We start from the raw sequence: 15495 nt of genomic DNA on the forward strand, positions 1-15495 counted from the left end.
TGAGTTTGCCTCCACAAATCTCCCAGCAATATATTCTGCTCATTGTGTTTAAACTAAAAATCTTAGAGTCACTCAAGATTCATTTACCAATCATCTTCTTTTCATATCCTGCAATTCTTCATCACTTAGCCAGTGAAAAGTTTCCCTCCTGTATATTCTATTTATGATTTGAAAAAAAAATAACTATCAGATCACACCTCAACCTCTTCAGGTCCAAAAAAAAAAGAACCCTACCTATCATCTTGACAGTAATTAAGGTCCCTTATCCTTGGAATCATTTTAATGAATTTCTTCACCTGCCCTGAAATCTTTCATTTTTTTGGTGACAAATAAAAAGGGGAGAGTTAATTGGGAACATCTGCTTTTGGGTAAGTCTGCATCTGACATGGAGGATGTGTAAAGGCTAACTGCATTGAGTAGAGGACAGGTATGTTCCAGTAAGACAGAAGGACAGAATAGCAATGTAAGGGAGCCTTGGATGTCAAGACAGATGGTGAATTTAGCCAAGGAAAAAAAAAATGGAAACTTCTGTAAGCTTTAGGAAGCTAAAGTCAAACTGAACCCTTGAGAGTTATAAAAAAGACATAAAAGAACTTGAGAAGGGAATTAGAAGCGTTAGGAGGGGTCATGAAAAATCCTTGGCAGGTAAGATTAAAGAGAATCCCAAGGCATTCTATGCATACATCAAGAACAAGAAGATAACTAGTGAGCAGGTAGGACCACTAAACCAGGGGAACATGTGCTTGGAGGCAGAGGATGTGTGTGAGATCCTAAAATGAGTACTTTGCATCAGTATTTGCCAAGGAGAAGGACATGGAGGATACAGAGAACCGTATGGCCTTTTATATATTGGCGAGACCGGACGCAGACTGGGAGACCGCTTTGCTGAACATCTACGCTCTGTCCGCCAGAGAAAGCAGGATCTCCCAGTGGCCACACATTTTAATTCCACATCCCATTCTCATTCTGACATGTCTATCCACGGCCTCCTGTACTGTAAAGATGAAGCCACACTCAGGTTGGAGGAACAACACCTTATATTCCATCTGGGTAGCCTCCAACCTGATGGCATAAACATCGACTGCTCTAACTTCCGCTAGGCCCCACCTCCCCCTCGTACCCCATCTGTTACTTATTTTTATGCACACATTCTTTCTCTCACTCTCCTTTTTCTCCCTCTGAATATACCTCTTGCCCATCCTCTGGGTCCCCCCCCCCCGTCTTTCTTCCCGGACCTCCTGTCCCATGATCCTCTCGTATCCCCTTTTGCCAATCACCTGTCCAGCTCTTGGCTCCATCCCTCCCCCTCCTGTCTTCTCCTATCATTTTGGATCTCCCCCTCCCCCTCCAACTTTCAAATCCCTTACTCACTCTTCCTTCAGTTAGTCCTGACGAAGGGTCTCGGCCTGAAACGTCGACTGCACCTCTTCCTACAGATGCTGCCTGGCCTGCTGCGTTCACCAGCAACTTTGATGTGTGTTGCTTGAATTTCCAGCATCTGCAGAATTCCTGTTGTTACTGTATGGAACTTGCTAATTTGCTAGCACATTTTGAGATAAATAAGAAGGTTGTGTTGGATCTCTCCAAGAACAGTGAGGTGGGCAAGTTCCCAGGACATATGTCTTATTTCTCTCAATAATCCATGGGATACACCCCAGATTATTAAGAGAGTCAAGAGATTAGCTTTCTGGGGTCTTGACCAATGTATTCATATCCCCTTTAGCTACAGGTGAGAAGTCAGATGACTGGTGAGTTGTTAATATTGTTCCATTATTCAAGAAGGGAAAAAGGGATAATCTTGGAAACAATAGTCTGGTGAGTCTCACATGAGTGGTATGGAAGTTACTGAAGAGAATTTTTAGGAATAGGATTTATGAACTTTTGGAAAACGTGGCTTAATTAGGATAAGAGTGGATTTGTGCAGGGCAAGTTGTGTCTTACTAACTTGATTGAGTTTATTGAGGAGTCCACTCTAGGAGCAAACTGAGAGATCACATGGTGTTGGTGTTCAAAATACCCAGTGCAGCGCAGGAGACCAGTCAAAGCTGATCTAGTTGAACATAAATTTGGTACAGATTTTACTTTCTCAGTTGATGTAATTTTACTGATAATGTCATTTTTGATAACAGTGGTGGCTACAAGAAAACTTAATTAAGGAACAGACTAGGTCCTGGTTACAGAATAAATGATTATCCGCACACCTAACAATAAATCCAGTTTTCTATTACAACAAATGATGCACACTATAACATAATTGGTGAAGTTCCTGAAACTTGGGTGTCGCAGCAGCTGTACCTCATGTCTCTACTTCTAAGCTTTGTCTGTGCTTCCCTGTTACCACATTACAATCTACATCCCTATTTTATAGTTATTAGCCCTCACTTTTTTTAATCCTTTACAACAATGAAGGTGATTGATGAAGGTAGAGATGTGTTGGTTATCTACATGGATTTTTGTAAGGCATTTGCCAAGCTCCCTCATCCAGACTGATTAAGATGAATAGGATCCACAGTGAATTGGCTGTTTGGAATAAGAATTGGCTGTTTGGAATAAGAATTGGCTTGCCCATGGAAGACAGAAGGTAGTGGTTGATGGGACTTAATCTGGTTGGAGGTCTGTGACTAGTGTTCCACTGGGATCTCTGCTGTTTGTAATATACATAAAAGAATCATCTGAAAAGTTTCAAAGAACTGGATGAAAAAGTAAGTGGGTGGATTAGTTAGTAAGTTTGCAGATGATACAAAGATTGGTGGTATTATGGATAGCATAGAAGATTGGCAAAGAATACAGCGGAATATAGATCAGTTGCAGATGTAGGCAGAGAAATGGCAGATGTTCTTTAATTTGACCAAATGTGAAGTTGCCCTTGGGAGATCACATGTAAAGTAAGTACGCTATTAATTGCATTACCCTTAACAGTGTTGATATGTATGTAGCCCTCCCGGCCACCCTCAGGTTCGCTCGGCTCGCTGTCGTCTAGGGAAACAGCATCGGCCCCGGGAAACTGGGTAATTCATTTGTGTGGATGCTGTGTGATGTACCCCACCCCGCCCAAATAACAGACAATACACCAGATACGATTAAATGATTTACAGTTTATAGATATTACTGGAACTATATAATTAAGAGAGAATAAAATATAAAAGGAAAATAAAAGGCGCCACACTTATCAAAGTCCAAGTTCTTCGCGCTCTACCTTTGGAGCTCAAGGACCTTCTTCACCCTGCAACCCCTCAGACCACCTCGACCGGCCGCCTGGGACCAACAACAGTGATCAACCAGGCGCTCCACAGGAGTCCGTCTCCGTCTCCTCGCCGAACGCCCTCCTCGGGGTCCGACCCCGTTAGCGGACATCACAGCACATCGTCCATCCTCTGTCTCGCTCTCCTACCTTCTGCCCCAAAACCCCGCGCATACAGTATCTTCAAATGCACCAAAACCATAACAACTATCCCAATTGGTTAATAGTACTCTCTTATCACCCTCTAAACCAAAACAAGCTGCTAGCGCAAACTTTCTCAGCGTTTTAACACAACAAAGCCGCATTCCCCAGAATAACATAACAAAGACGCCATTTTAATTAGCCTCCGCAGTAATATAAAAGTCGAAACCCCCTTAGATGTAGAATGACCTTGTGGTCCAAGTCCATAGCTCCCTGAAAGTGGCTACGCAGGTTGATGAGGTGGTAAAGAAGGTGTATAGCATGCTTACCTTTATTAATTGAAGAATTGCATCAATCAAGAAGTAATGTTACAGCTGCAGAAATCTCTAGGTAGTATTGCATTTAGTCCGGGTTGCTCTACTATAGGGAGGCTGTTTTGTAGACATTTACCAGAATGCTACCTGGATTAGAGAACATATGCTATAAGGAAAGCTTGGACAAATTTAGATTATTTTCTCTGGAGTGGCAGAGGCTGAGGGGAAATAAGATTTTTTTTTTAAATTAAGGAATATGAGAGGCAAGGACGGGGTAAAGAGCCAGTATCATTTTGGTGATGAGAGGTAAGTTCAAAGGAGATGTGTGGTGCAATTTTTTTTTTACATAGTGGTGGTTGACTGGAATGTGTTACCTGGGGTGGTGGGTTGGGAGTTGGAGGGCAGATATGATAGAGGCATTCAAGAGGTTCTTAAATAGGCACAAGAGTCTGCAGAAAATAGAAGGATATAGACATTGTGTCGGCAGAAAGGATTAGTTTAGTTGAGCATATGCTTACTATTTCAATAAGTTTAGTACACCATTGTGGACCAAAGGGCCTGTTGCTGCACTGTACTGTTCAATGTTCTATATGGAATCGACTTCCATCAGAAATAATAAGCACTCAATCTTTTTTCCCCCAAAACAATGTGTCTACTACATGGTTAAAAATTATTTATAAGTCATACTGTAAATATTAACACATTCCATAGAAAATTGATTCTGCTGTAACTAAGAGCAGTAGAATAAAATGGGAGCTCGCAACATCAAAGGTGAATATTGTGACACCATTTTAACTCTGTTTCCCCCAGTTCTGTTTCTGATGACTGAAGAGGAATATTAGCGATTTATTTTTAAGAAATAAAACTCCTGTATAAAGTTTTCCTCAAGGTTAAAAGATTTAGCAATGCAAGCGAACATGGCATTTCAGAAAAGACAGCTCTGACATGCAAAGTCATTTTTATTTTCAATTTTGCTTATTGTAATCTTTCTGTTTAACCCATTTTCAAAGCTATTGTGATCTCTGAACTCCTGCACTTGTCCTGTGGCATCCTCATTGAATAGACTGTCAAGATCCATTTCATTGTCTCTGAATGGCTGGTCTTGTAATTGATCTGCACTTCAACCCTTCTGAACTACCAGTCTCACCGAGTTTCCCCTCCTTCCTTCCTTCTTAAATGTTGCAACTATTCATTTCTCCTCACTCCATCCTTCCCCTTCCAGCTTTCAGAGTTCAGAGTTTTACATCATTCATGGGCTTGTTACAGGTCAAATTAAGCCTACAACCCCTGCCATCACACTCACCCGTACCTTTCAATGGAGGTAAAAAGTGGATGTTATGATGCCCATTATTCTCTGAGAAAGTCTGCCACCCTCCATAAGGTTCATTTCATCAAATCTAATGCATTTCTCCTATCATACACCTGTCCCAATGTCAATCGGCTGTGCATTGTTGTTCTACATTGGGTCCTGGTTCCCCCATGCCTCACATTTACGGTATTTCCTCTCAAAGTAAAAATTTCTAGCCCTACAACCTTCAGAATGTTTTATATATACGAAACTGTTACTGGTACATTGTGTTTTAAAGGAATGTATTTTTATTGTATTCTTTATGCTTATTATTTTTTTTATGCTGCATCAGATCAGGAGTAACCATTTTGTTCTCCTTTACACTCGTGTACTGAAGAATGACAATAAACAATCTAGAATGTTAAATTTAGCCTGGTAGTATGTACACTTTGAATTTCTGTCCCCAAACTATTGCACATTTACACTGCCTTCTCTTTTTTCAAGATTTCATTTTAAAATCCATGTTCATTGTCATTTGCTTGGTCTTTGCTCTTTCTCTAATTTTGCCTCCTTGAGGTTTTTTGAGACAGTTTTCTTTTAAAGGTCGACTTGTGCTTACGATAGTATTGATCCTAAATGAGGTTTAAGGATTATGAAGGGAATTGCCAGCCCTTAATAAAAGCCCTTGTATCATAAGTGGCTCAAATAGCAAGGGGAGGTAAGGTCATAACTAGGAAGCAAAAAGAGCACTTTTTTAGATTTGGCTACATTTGTCTTTCCCTGTGCTCATCATTCTTGCTAGTTAGAACATAGAACTGTACAGTACAGGAACAGGCCCTTTAGCATACAATGTCTGCAATGAACTAATTAAGCTCCTCATTTGTGCTTGTTACAAAACCAGCTGGATAGGCTGACCTTAAAAGCATCATTCTACATCTCATTAACCTTATCTACCTGCAGGTGCATTTCCGTTCTGTCAATATTGGCAGTATTGCAATCACTAATGTTCATTCAGTTCATCAATGCCTATAAATATTCCAGAAACTGTTTAGCTTCTTTCTGTATTTCCTCCGTATTCCCATTCCTCTTTCCTCTCAACATAATTTCCAATTTGTGTGGTGCATAACATTAACCAATGCTTACCTGTTTGTTAATTGTCTGATGATGAAAAATAAAGAAATAGAAAACGTGGTGGCACAGCTAGCAGAACCGCTGCCTCTCAGCTTCAGAGGCCTTGAATGCTGGCTGTGTAGATTTTGGGTACTTTCCATTTGACCACGTGAGGTTGCTCCAGTTTCCTTCCACATCCCAAAAATATGCAGGTTGGAAGGTTAATTGGCCACTGCAAATTGTCCCTAGTTTGTCAGTGAGTGGTAGAACCTGGGGGGAATTGCTGAGAATGTGAAGTAGAATAAAAAATGCAGTTAATGTAGGATGAGTGTAAATGGTTGACTGATGGTCAGCACAGACCAAAGGCTTAATTCTGTGCTGAATCACTTAGTATCCATGTGGATCCAGATTAACAGCAGAGACTGGTTTAATGTTTTGAAGCAATTTTTATTTGCCCCCATGTTTTAGTAATCGGGGGGGTTTGTGCATATAAACTCAATATTTAACAGAAAATAAATTTCTTCTTGTAAATATGATTTTGCCCACCATTTATGATTATTTTATCCTTATCTATTGATCTTACAAAGGCCACTTGTTAGAGGAAGATGAAGGCATTCTGAATGGCAAGGTCCTACACCACTGAAATTTCTGTGGATCACTTGGTGGGAAGTGGGAGGACGTGAAAGCGAGAACTAGAACAAAACTGTTGACAGGCAGCTAAGACATACACTTTGGCATAGACATCTGCAAAACTTCAGAATATTTCTTGATTTTTGACATTCATTAAATTAACATATTAAACGTTATTCAAACTGTACACAACAGGAATTCTGCAGATGCTGGAAATTCAAGCAACACACATAAAAGTTGCTGGTGAACGCAGCAGGCCAGGCAGCACTACAGAACAATTTTAAGTATCCATATAAATTGAATCAATTCAAAAATATATATGTTAACTAATCTTTAATGTATAATGCCATTCCACTCCACAAGAACTACATCATTGGACAATTTATGAGATTTCCCGTCAGATGTCAGGAAATTTGAGAACATACATGTTTGCACACATATACTTGTTAATCCATGTCACAATACTATTTTACTGGAAATTCAATAGTATTGCCAGCAATTCCCTGCAAAATCCCAACCAGTATTTTGATTACAACAGTCATACCCAGCATCAGTAAACGAAACCAGCTTAACAGTGTTGCATTCAGTGCTCTGCTGACGGTGCTTACCATTAAATTTCCAGTAGCTCCTTCAGGACTCTGGGTGAATTTGCTGATAGTTGTGTTTCACTTCGAAATTTAAATTGGCTAGCTTCTGTAAAACAAATTATTCCAGCAAAAAGCTTTAATTCCCAGAAACCATAATCCTAAGCAATGCTTTTAAATTTGTAATTGCAAAAATAATTATCTGGCACATGCATCCCTTGAAAATTTCAATGGACTCCATTACTGTATTTAATTTTCAAAAGACAATGCACATTTTGAGTTGTGATTTTATCAAGGCCTGTGACACACAATGATGCAGACTGACTAGAGAACTGGGACTCATTTCAGCTTAAGGGACAAAAACTAAAAGGTTAGACTGTATGGCTGACTGTTGTGCCATGTTAGCGTAGCAGTTAGTGCGACACTATTACAGCACGGTTCAACAGGGTTCAGAGTTCAATCCCCACATCCTCTATAAGAAGTCTGTACATCCTCCCCATGAGCATGTGGGTTTTTTCTGGGTGCTCTGATTTCCTCACACTGTCAATAGGCATACCAGGTAGATTAATCGGACATTGTAAATTGTCCTGTGATTAGTGTAGGGTTAAATCGGGGTTCTTGTAAGTTGCTAAGCAGCATGTTTCAAAGGGCCAGAAGGGCCTATTCCACACTGCATCTCTGAGTAAATAGAACTAATCTAAATGACTGTTGGTCCAGCTTACTGAAGTTGATTGTCCTGTTCCCAAGATCCCCTCCATCTTTTATCAAGAGAAGCTAAATGGTTTGGGTCTGTATTCTTTGGAGTTTAGAATAATTATAACTCATCTTATTGAGGCTTCACAGGATAGATGTTGAGATGTTTTCACTCATAAGAGAGACTGAACAAGGGGAAATGGTTGCATGATAAGCTGTTACAAGTTGTTCCTATGTTGTACTGCTCTGTGTCCTGTATATGGATCAAGTAAAGGCAGATGGGATTAGTTTAATTTGGCATTGTGGTCAGCACAGGCATCATCAGCTGAAGGACCATGGGCATCATTCTATGCTCTGTAAGAGGCTGATCATTTAAAACAAAAGTATACATAAAATATCTTTTTGCAAAGGGATTGAATCTTCGGAATTCTGTGCTTCAGGGAGTTATGGAAGCTAAATCGTTAGAAGTATTTAAGTTGGAGGTAGATGCATTTTTGAAAAATCAAAGAATTAAGGTTTATGGGGATCTGGCACAGAAGAGTTCAAGCCAGTGTAGATGAGCCATGATCATATTGATTGGTAGGGCCGGTTTGAGGGACCTCGTGATCTATTCCTGCTCTGATTTTCTTGTATTGTGCTGAGGAACTAGTCCCATACCAATTACATAAAGGAATGTAGTTGTCATTTCAAATGTGTATTTACTTTATGCAGAAGTCTAATATGCATTATTGTAATTGCCACTTTGTGTGCTTAAACCCACAGATCCAAAAATATAACACATTTAGAGACCTTTGTACATATAAAAAATCTGCAACAGTAGTATTCTATTGTCAGCATTTGATATGTTGCCAGTATAATAAATGAAATAAGTTGTTATGTAACAGTGGCTACTGATTTAGAAAGAATAGCGTTTACTGAATAGTGACGATAAAAGTGTAACTTTACGTTCTGATAACTTTATTTTCCACAGTTCGCTCAAGACATTTATTATTTTATGAGGAGCGCCTTGGCTTTGAAGATGAGTTCAGTTCAGTGATGTCGACAGATGCCTGGGAGAAATTAGCTGAATCTGTCAGAGAAAGAACGCGACTGGCACAGTTCCTCACAGTCAGGGGCTCAGCACAGAAGCAGCAGGCACAGGAAGCAGTTGTACACACGCAGCCACCAGCAGAAGAATATATAATAGCTAACGAAACGGGAACAGAAAATTCAGTCCTGATAGAGCTCCAGTCACAACGGTATGACTCATAATTCTGACTCTATTAAAAATCACTTGTTCTTTTTAACATGGTTGATGATAGTGGAAGGAGTAATCTGCAAAATATCTTAGCGGGTAGATACTGCATGATGCACTGATAAGTAAACCTGATTGCTCCAGAAACAGTACATCCACTTGATCATATTATTTTTAATACTTGTTTCCTTCTGGATCACATTCTTCTGGCAAAAGTTAAAATGCTTCTCATTTCGTGGGCTTTTCAGAGATCTTGTTGTGCGCACAATAGTTCATGTTGAACTGGGCTGTTGTTAGCCAGTACAATTTGGCACAGTTGTGGTTTGTCCAACTTCTGGAACTGTTCTGTTCAGAATTGGTTTACACCTCAGTTCCTTGACACAAAACAGCTAAATTTGTGCATAGCCAGTGCCAGCGTAGACAAAAACATCATGAGGACTGATGACCCTTCCAAGAACAGTGTGATGGTAGAGTACGGTCACATCATTTTTCAGAGATGTGATTGCAAAATAAATTTTAATAAATTCTTTCTGCCTTGCAAACTGGAAGTTCTTTGTTCATGATAATTCATTGACTTCATGTAACTTTTATCTGATAATACTTTTTCTTTTCCCATGTTTGTGTGTTAATTTATTACTTTACATCATTTTAGGGGCCTTCCCAGTGTAGGGATTAATGGAACTGCTGTGGAAATTGACAGAAGAGTCAACACAACATCATAAGAACTATAACATGGCTTCAATCCTGATGTCCAATGGAAGCAATCCCTTTTTATAATACCCAACTCGGACTACCCATCAACCTTCCAGGAGAAGATCAGAATCTTAGTGCATTATTTTCTGTTCTACTTGATGCAAGCTTGTTTATTAATTTATATAAATTAATATCTGTATGTGTCAGAAATCTTGAGTCACAACATACATCTTTCTTGCATTGATAGCTCTTTATATCACAGGCTGAGTGCAGCAAACCATTTACTAAAAGGTACTTAAGATATCAACATCAGAACCCGCAGAAGAGATTAGGTAGAGTTTCAGTTAATTGATAAGTGCACTGTCAATTTGTCTTGATTTGTTCTTTCTAAGGAGAAAGGAAGTTAACTTATCAGTAACCTCTTATAAGGACTGAAAATGCAATAAACAAGTTTTATCTCCTAAAACTTGTTTATTTTCCAACAGTTTTTGGTTCTTTTGTTTGATGATTTTTTTGTCCTCTCTGTGGGTGCTGGCTGACCTGCTGTTTATTTTTTTTTTAAGGATTTCCAGCATCCACAGTGTTTTTTTAATTTTTGTTCTCTTATTTGCTTTATTTATTCTTTTATGTAAGTGAAAACTTTTGTCATTATCAAAAAGTGAAGTCAATTTGGATATTAGCCCTGCAACAGGCTCCAATTGAATTCCCCTACCATTTCTCACCTGTCAGGCACCACCACCTTCCAAGTCTTGCTTTACCCCTTCACAAGAAGATCAACAACCTTATCATCAAATTACTGAACTTAGTGTGATTAATTGTTTCCTGCCTCTTGCATAAATTCGACAGCGGGGATAGAAAACTCCCTACCAATTTCATCCCTAAAACGAGAACTATCAGCATATCTTCTAAATTATTCCCCTCATCAGGAGAAACACTTGATCTCACTAATCACGATATTCTCCACTAATGAGCCCTTTGGAGGTTGGTTCAGCTTCACTACCTTTCGTGATCTCTAAGTATTGATTCTACATCGCCTTTCTCTACTGCCGGGCAGTAAGTGTAACCCGTTGTCTTCTACAGCTGGCAGAATTTAAATAACCTTTGGTAGTTCGGTTGCTATTTAGCTTTAATCTCCTTTTGGGTTTTAGCAATTTTTTTTTACCATGACTTGCATTTTATATTTTTATAAGTAAAGATCTGGAAACAAGTTTGTATTTTTTTTATTCAGATCTAGTCTTTTCTGAAAGATCTGATGTTAAGTTTTGTTGTCCAGATTTCCTGGAGCTTTACTATTGTGTGCCCCACTGTTCCTTTAAAGTAACCTGTCGCTACCAGGCAAAGACTTGACCTGTAATTCAGTAAAGCATTGGAAAACCTCTGATACTTGTGATTTTTTTTGCTGGAGGAATGGTCTCCCTGCCTATGGTTTGAGCATAGTGCCAGTGCTTGACCAAAGAGAACATATCTCACACACAATGGGCCCAAATAGCTTCTGTGCTGTAACGTTCTGCAAATCATTCCTGCCATTCAAAGATACCAGTGAGTTATGACACACTTGAAGCACTATCAGTGACAACTTTGCCTCCTATCCATAACACTATGGAAATATTCTGACCTCCCATCCGTTCAAAATTATGAACCCAACTTTTAATTAATTATACCTATTTATTTAGTTGTTACTAAGTGGTAGACTTGCTTTTTTATTAATGAATGATATTTGGCAAAATGGAAGTGAGCGATTTAAAAAGCAGAATTTAGTGGTGGTCTTAATCTTCCACCTAAAATGCTTTGGCTGATAAATGAGTTCATCAGCTATACTAGTTAAATGAAAATGAACTTCAAGTAAAAGAGTGAACATGAAGATTTTCAATCAGTCCACGTACAAACGTTTGTACATTAGCAACCAAAAGTCCCCAATAATATCATACTTTACTCTTCCAAAATTATTTTAGTAGGGTCAATTTATCCCCTATTCTCAATGTAGGAAAGCACAATACGTGAATTTTAACCGGATCAATTATTTTCTTGCCCACATAACCTCTGGTGACTGGTCAGCACTGTAAGATGTTGAGAAATTAGAATTGTGTTTTGTCTGTTATGGTGCACTGACTTTCCATAAAGGCAAAGTGTACTCAACGATGTAACAAACTTAGCAGCAGCCTGACTGGAACCAAGACTTAGGAATCATCATATGTGCGTTGGGATGCTGCAGAAGTTTAATCGATGAATGCCATGCGTAGATAATTGCTGATCTTCCCACTGTGTGCCTGTCCCTGGCTTTGTTACTGCATTGCCAAGGTGGTTGTTGATGGTTGATTTGATTCACTCTTCCAATAGCATTTAAATCCTGCCATGAGTATCATCATAAAGCTGTCTTGATTCCAAAGAGATTTTTTTTCAAGTTTTAATGATTTTACGTCAGTAGCATTAGATGAAATTTACCGATTTTAATCTCTGTAGTTAGCCAGAATGGTCAAAGAGATTTTGTTTTGTTCTTTATATCCATGTCAATGCATGTAAAAAAAAACAAGTGCTGAAGAAATCTGCTCCAAGTTTGATGGCCAGTTTTCAGAAATATGCTCATTTGCACATATTTTCATGGACCATTTTACGTTTGCAGTTATATTTTCCCTGTTTAAAAAATCAGAGTTAGTAGAAATTGGAAAAAGCTGGTTATACACCAAATCAACTTCTGGCTTCTTTCATTCGAATATCAGGACCTTGCTTTGGTCAGTTGCTTCTTTCTACTGCTTTTACCTTGCCTATAGTTGAGTTGAACCAACACAAAATGAATGATATTTTAGTCCTTAATTGGTGATCTTCAGTAAATTAAAACAAAAACATTTGAATGAAAACATTATTAGTTTCTCCTGAAGAGTTCACCTAATTCTGATTCTGATAAGCATCAATTTGGATTGAATGGTACTGACCAGGAAAATCTTATTTATAAACTCCAATAATCTGGCACCCTTGGAACACTGGTGCCAGACAAGCAGAATTTCAGACTATTGGATGTTATAGCACAACATTTTGTTTCTGTTACATGTTAAATGCTTGTGTAGTATTTTCCAGTGAATCTGTTGAATGTAAAGGGAGCAGGAGATATAAAGACACTCTGGACCCTGCTCCACTGTCAAACCTACCTTAGTTCCAGATCTGGTTCCAGCTGCACAACTGTTCATAGTCCAGACCCCAACACTGCCATGCACCCTATGTACACTCCAAACTAATGAATGAGTCAGGTGCTGAACTATTAGGATTTAGTGATATTACAGTTTTATCTTCCGTATTATGATGGGGTGACATATCTATTCTTTGTATTCTATTGTTTAATATTTTGGCCACCTTGTCCTCTCTAACCTTGACTCTAAGCTCTCCCAGACAGTTAGTCTTGGTTATTGGGGAAAAGTGAATTGCTGGTACTGTTTCTATTTCTGAAATGACTCAGTGCACCTCTCTCATGCTCTATGACAATGTACAAGAAAAATCTGATCATTTCACCCCATTACAAGTTTGCTTATTTTTATCTACACTGCTGTGGTCTTTGATTTTAATATTTCTCTTTTTCTTTAAGGCATTCAGAACTGGTAGCTAAAAGCTGCCTCTCTCACCTCACTGCTTCTTTTCACACACACTTTTACTTTACTATGTTGATCCCTTTGAGGATCTCGTACTTGTTGAGCTATTCATCTAATCCATGACGTGGAAGGCTTGAAAGCATCTAACCTTTGTCTTTTTCTGGGTCTCCTATTCCTTACAACTTTAATGTTGTCTGGGCACTGTGTCAAATCGAATCAGTAAATCTTGTACCTCTGTGGTGCCTAATGTACTACATGGTTTTTGAATCAGTTACCCTCCCTGTTCCACTTAAAATGCTCTAATAAACTTGCTAACAAAGATAAATTCTGGAATGCTCATCTGCTGAAGCTGGTTCTACAGATTTTAAAGTGTCAGAGTTGGGTAAAAGGCTCATTCAGCTTGCTTTTTTTTTTAGGACTGTTAATAACAGAAGTCACAGTATCTTACAATTTTTAATGGATTTTAAATTATGAAATGTATACTGTACACAGTGAAATGTTTTTAGTACTTCTCTGCCAGGTAGATTTAAGAAAAAGAAAATCCCAAATTTATTGATGAATTGTGCAGATCTTGTGAGAAGAATGAAGCCCTCAAAGAAATATCATTGAAAGTTATGCCTTAAAAGGAATGTCTAGAATTATTTACTGAAATATTACTATACTTTAAGCAGAGCCTCTCCTGAAAGAGATTGAAAGATGTTTTTTTTATACTGGAGTGCATGGAACTGTTTACTATGTTAAACTCATCTAAAATTATATGTGTAGGTCTCCACCCTGGATATCTAATTTTTTTAGATTAGTTCTTGATCTCTTTACTACTCATTTTCTTTGTAAATGCTCCAAACCACCAAATGTATCTTAACCATAAGTGCATTAGCCAAAAAATTAGTACATCAGCAGTTTACTTCAGTAGTCAAATAGATAAAGCAAAAACATAACACATGCACCATTGATCACCAGCAGATAAATATGATTGTTCAACCATTGTCTTCTGCTTTTATTTATAGTTCCCTTGCGTTTGTTCTTTGTAACCCATGAATACACACTGCTGCCATTGACATACACTACATGTGTTAGGATGGAAGAAATTATTTCTTCACAATGACTTCAACACGATCAAACATTTCACAATAATACATGTTTAAAAAGCACAAAAGTTTTAATCATTTTTTTCACAAGAATGTTCTGAGCATGCACTGAGTCACTACATTATAACCAAAATACTAAATATTGACAGGATTAAAATGGAAATGTTTGTTTAATTTGAGAGCTTGCCGTTCCCTTTCTCAGCTGCTCGTGTGTTCTACAAAGCTGCAACTCCTTGAAATTTCATTCATACTTTCCAGGCATCTCAATGATATGACAATTTTCGGTGTTCATCCATAAGCATGCAAGGAGTGCAATTTGTTCACAACTGATAATCTGCACATTCAAGTGGATTACGTGCTACGACACCATGCTAACTCAGTACTGAGACTTTCGTCTACACCCAAAACTATAGTTCAATTATATGCAAAGACGTTATTAGCTATGATCCTGCTCTAACATTTGATTATATTTAAACTGTAAATCCTCAATTTACTTAAATGAATACTGGCAACATAAGTCAAATAAACAGTAGAACAGCAGTGTAAGTGTATTGGGTCGACAGTTACTGGTAATCCAAGATGGGACCAGCCTGTTGTGATGGTTTAGAATTTCAGAGGAAGAGATGAACCAGTATTGAACTCCACCACATTGCCTGACTAGCTGAACATGTATAATTTTTTAATATCCATTTTTTATGTCTCTTGATATGATGTATGTGGAGTGCTTATCAGAATGCATCAAGCATTATTCCTGACTTTCTGGAGTAGAAAAGTTTATATTTTATTCTATACAGAAACTTTTTTTCCATTAATAATGACTGTCTTTATACATATAAATTGTATGGTATGCTTCTGTCCATTGCAAATAAATATTTTCAGTAGTAAAATAAACTTTATAAGA

At 38.2% G+C, this 15495-nt stretch overlaps 1 protein-coding gene across 1 annotated transcript in view; it reads left to right on the top strand.

Moving 5' to 3' along the window:
- Nucleotides 1-15495, top strand: part of creb3l2 (cAMP responsive element binding protein 3-like 2) — a 74186-nt gene extending 58691 nt beyond the window's left edge. The window contains 2 exon segments of the mRNA XM_063058281.1: nucleotides 8972-9239; nucleotides 9888-15495. Of these exon segments, the coding sequence (XP_062914351.1) occupies nucleotides 8972-9239; nucleotides 9888-9957 (338 nt within the window). The 3' untranslated portion in view covers nucleotides 9958-15495.

Source organism: Mobula hypostoma, chromosome 9, assembly GCF_963921235.1.
Source record: "Mobula hypostoma chromosome 9, sMobHyp1.1, whole genome shotgun sequence".
Classification (NCBI taxonomy): domain Eukaryota; kingdom Metazoa; phylum Chordata; class Chondrichthyes; order Myliobatiformes; family Myliobatidae; genus Mobula; species Mobula hypostoma.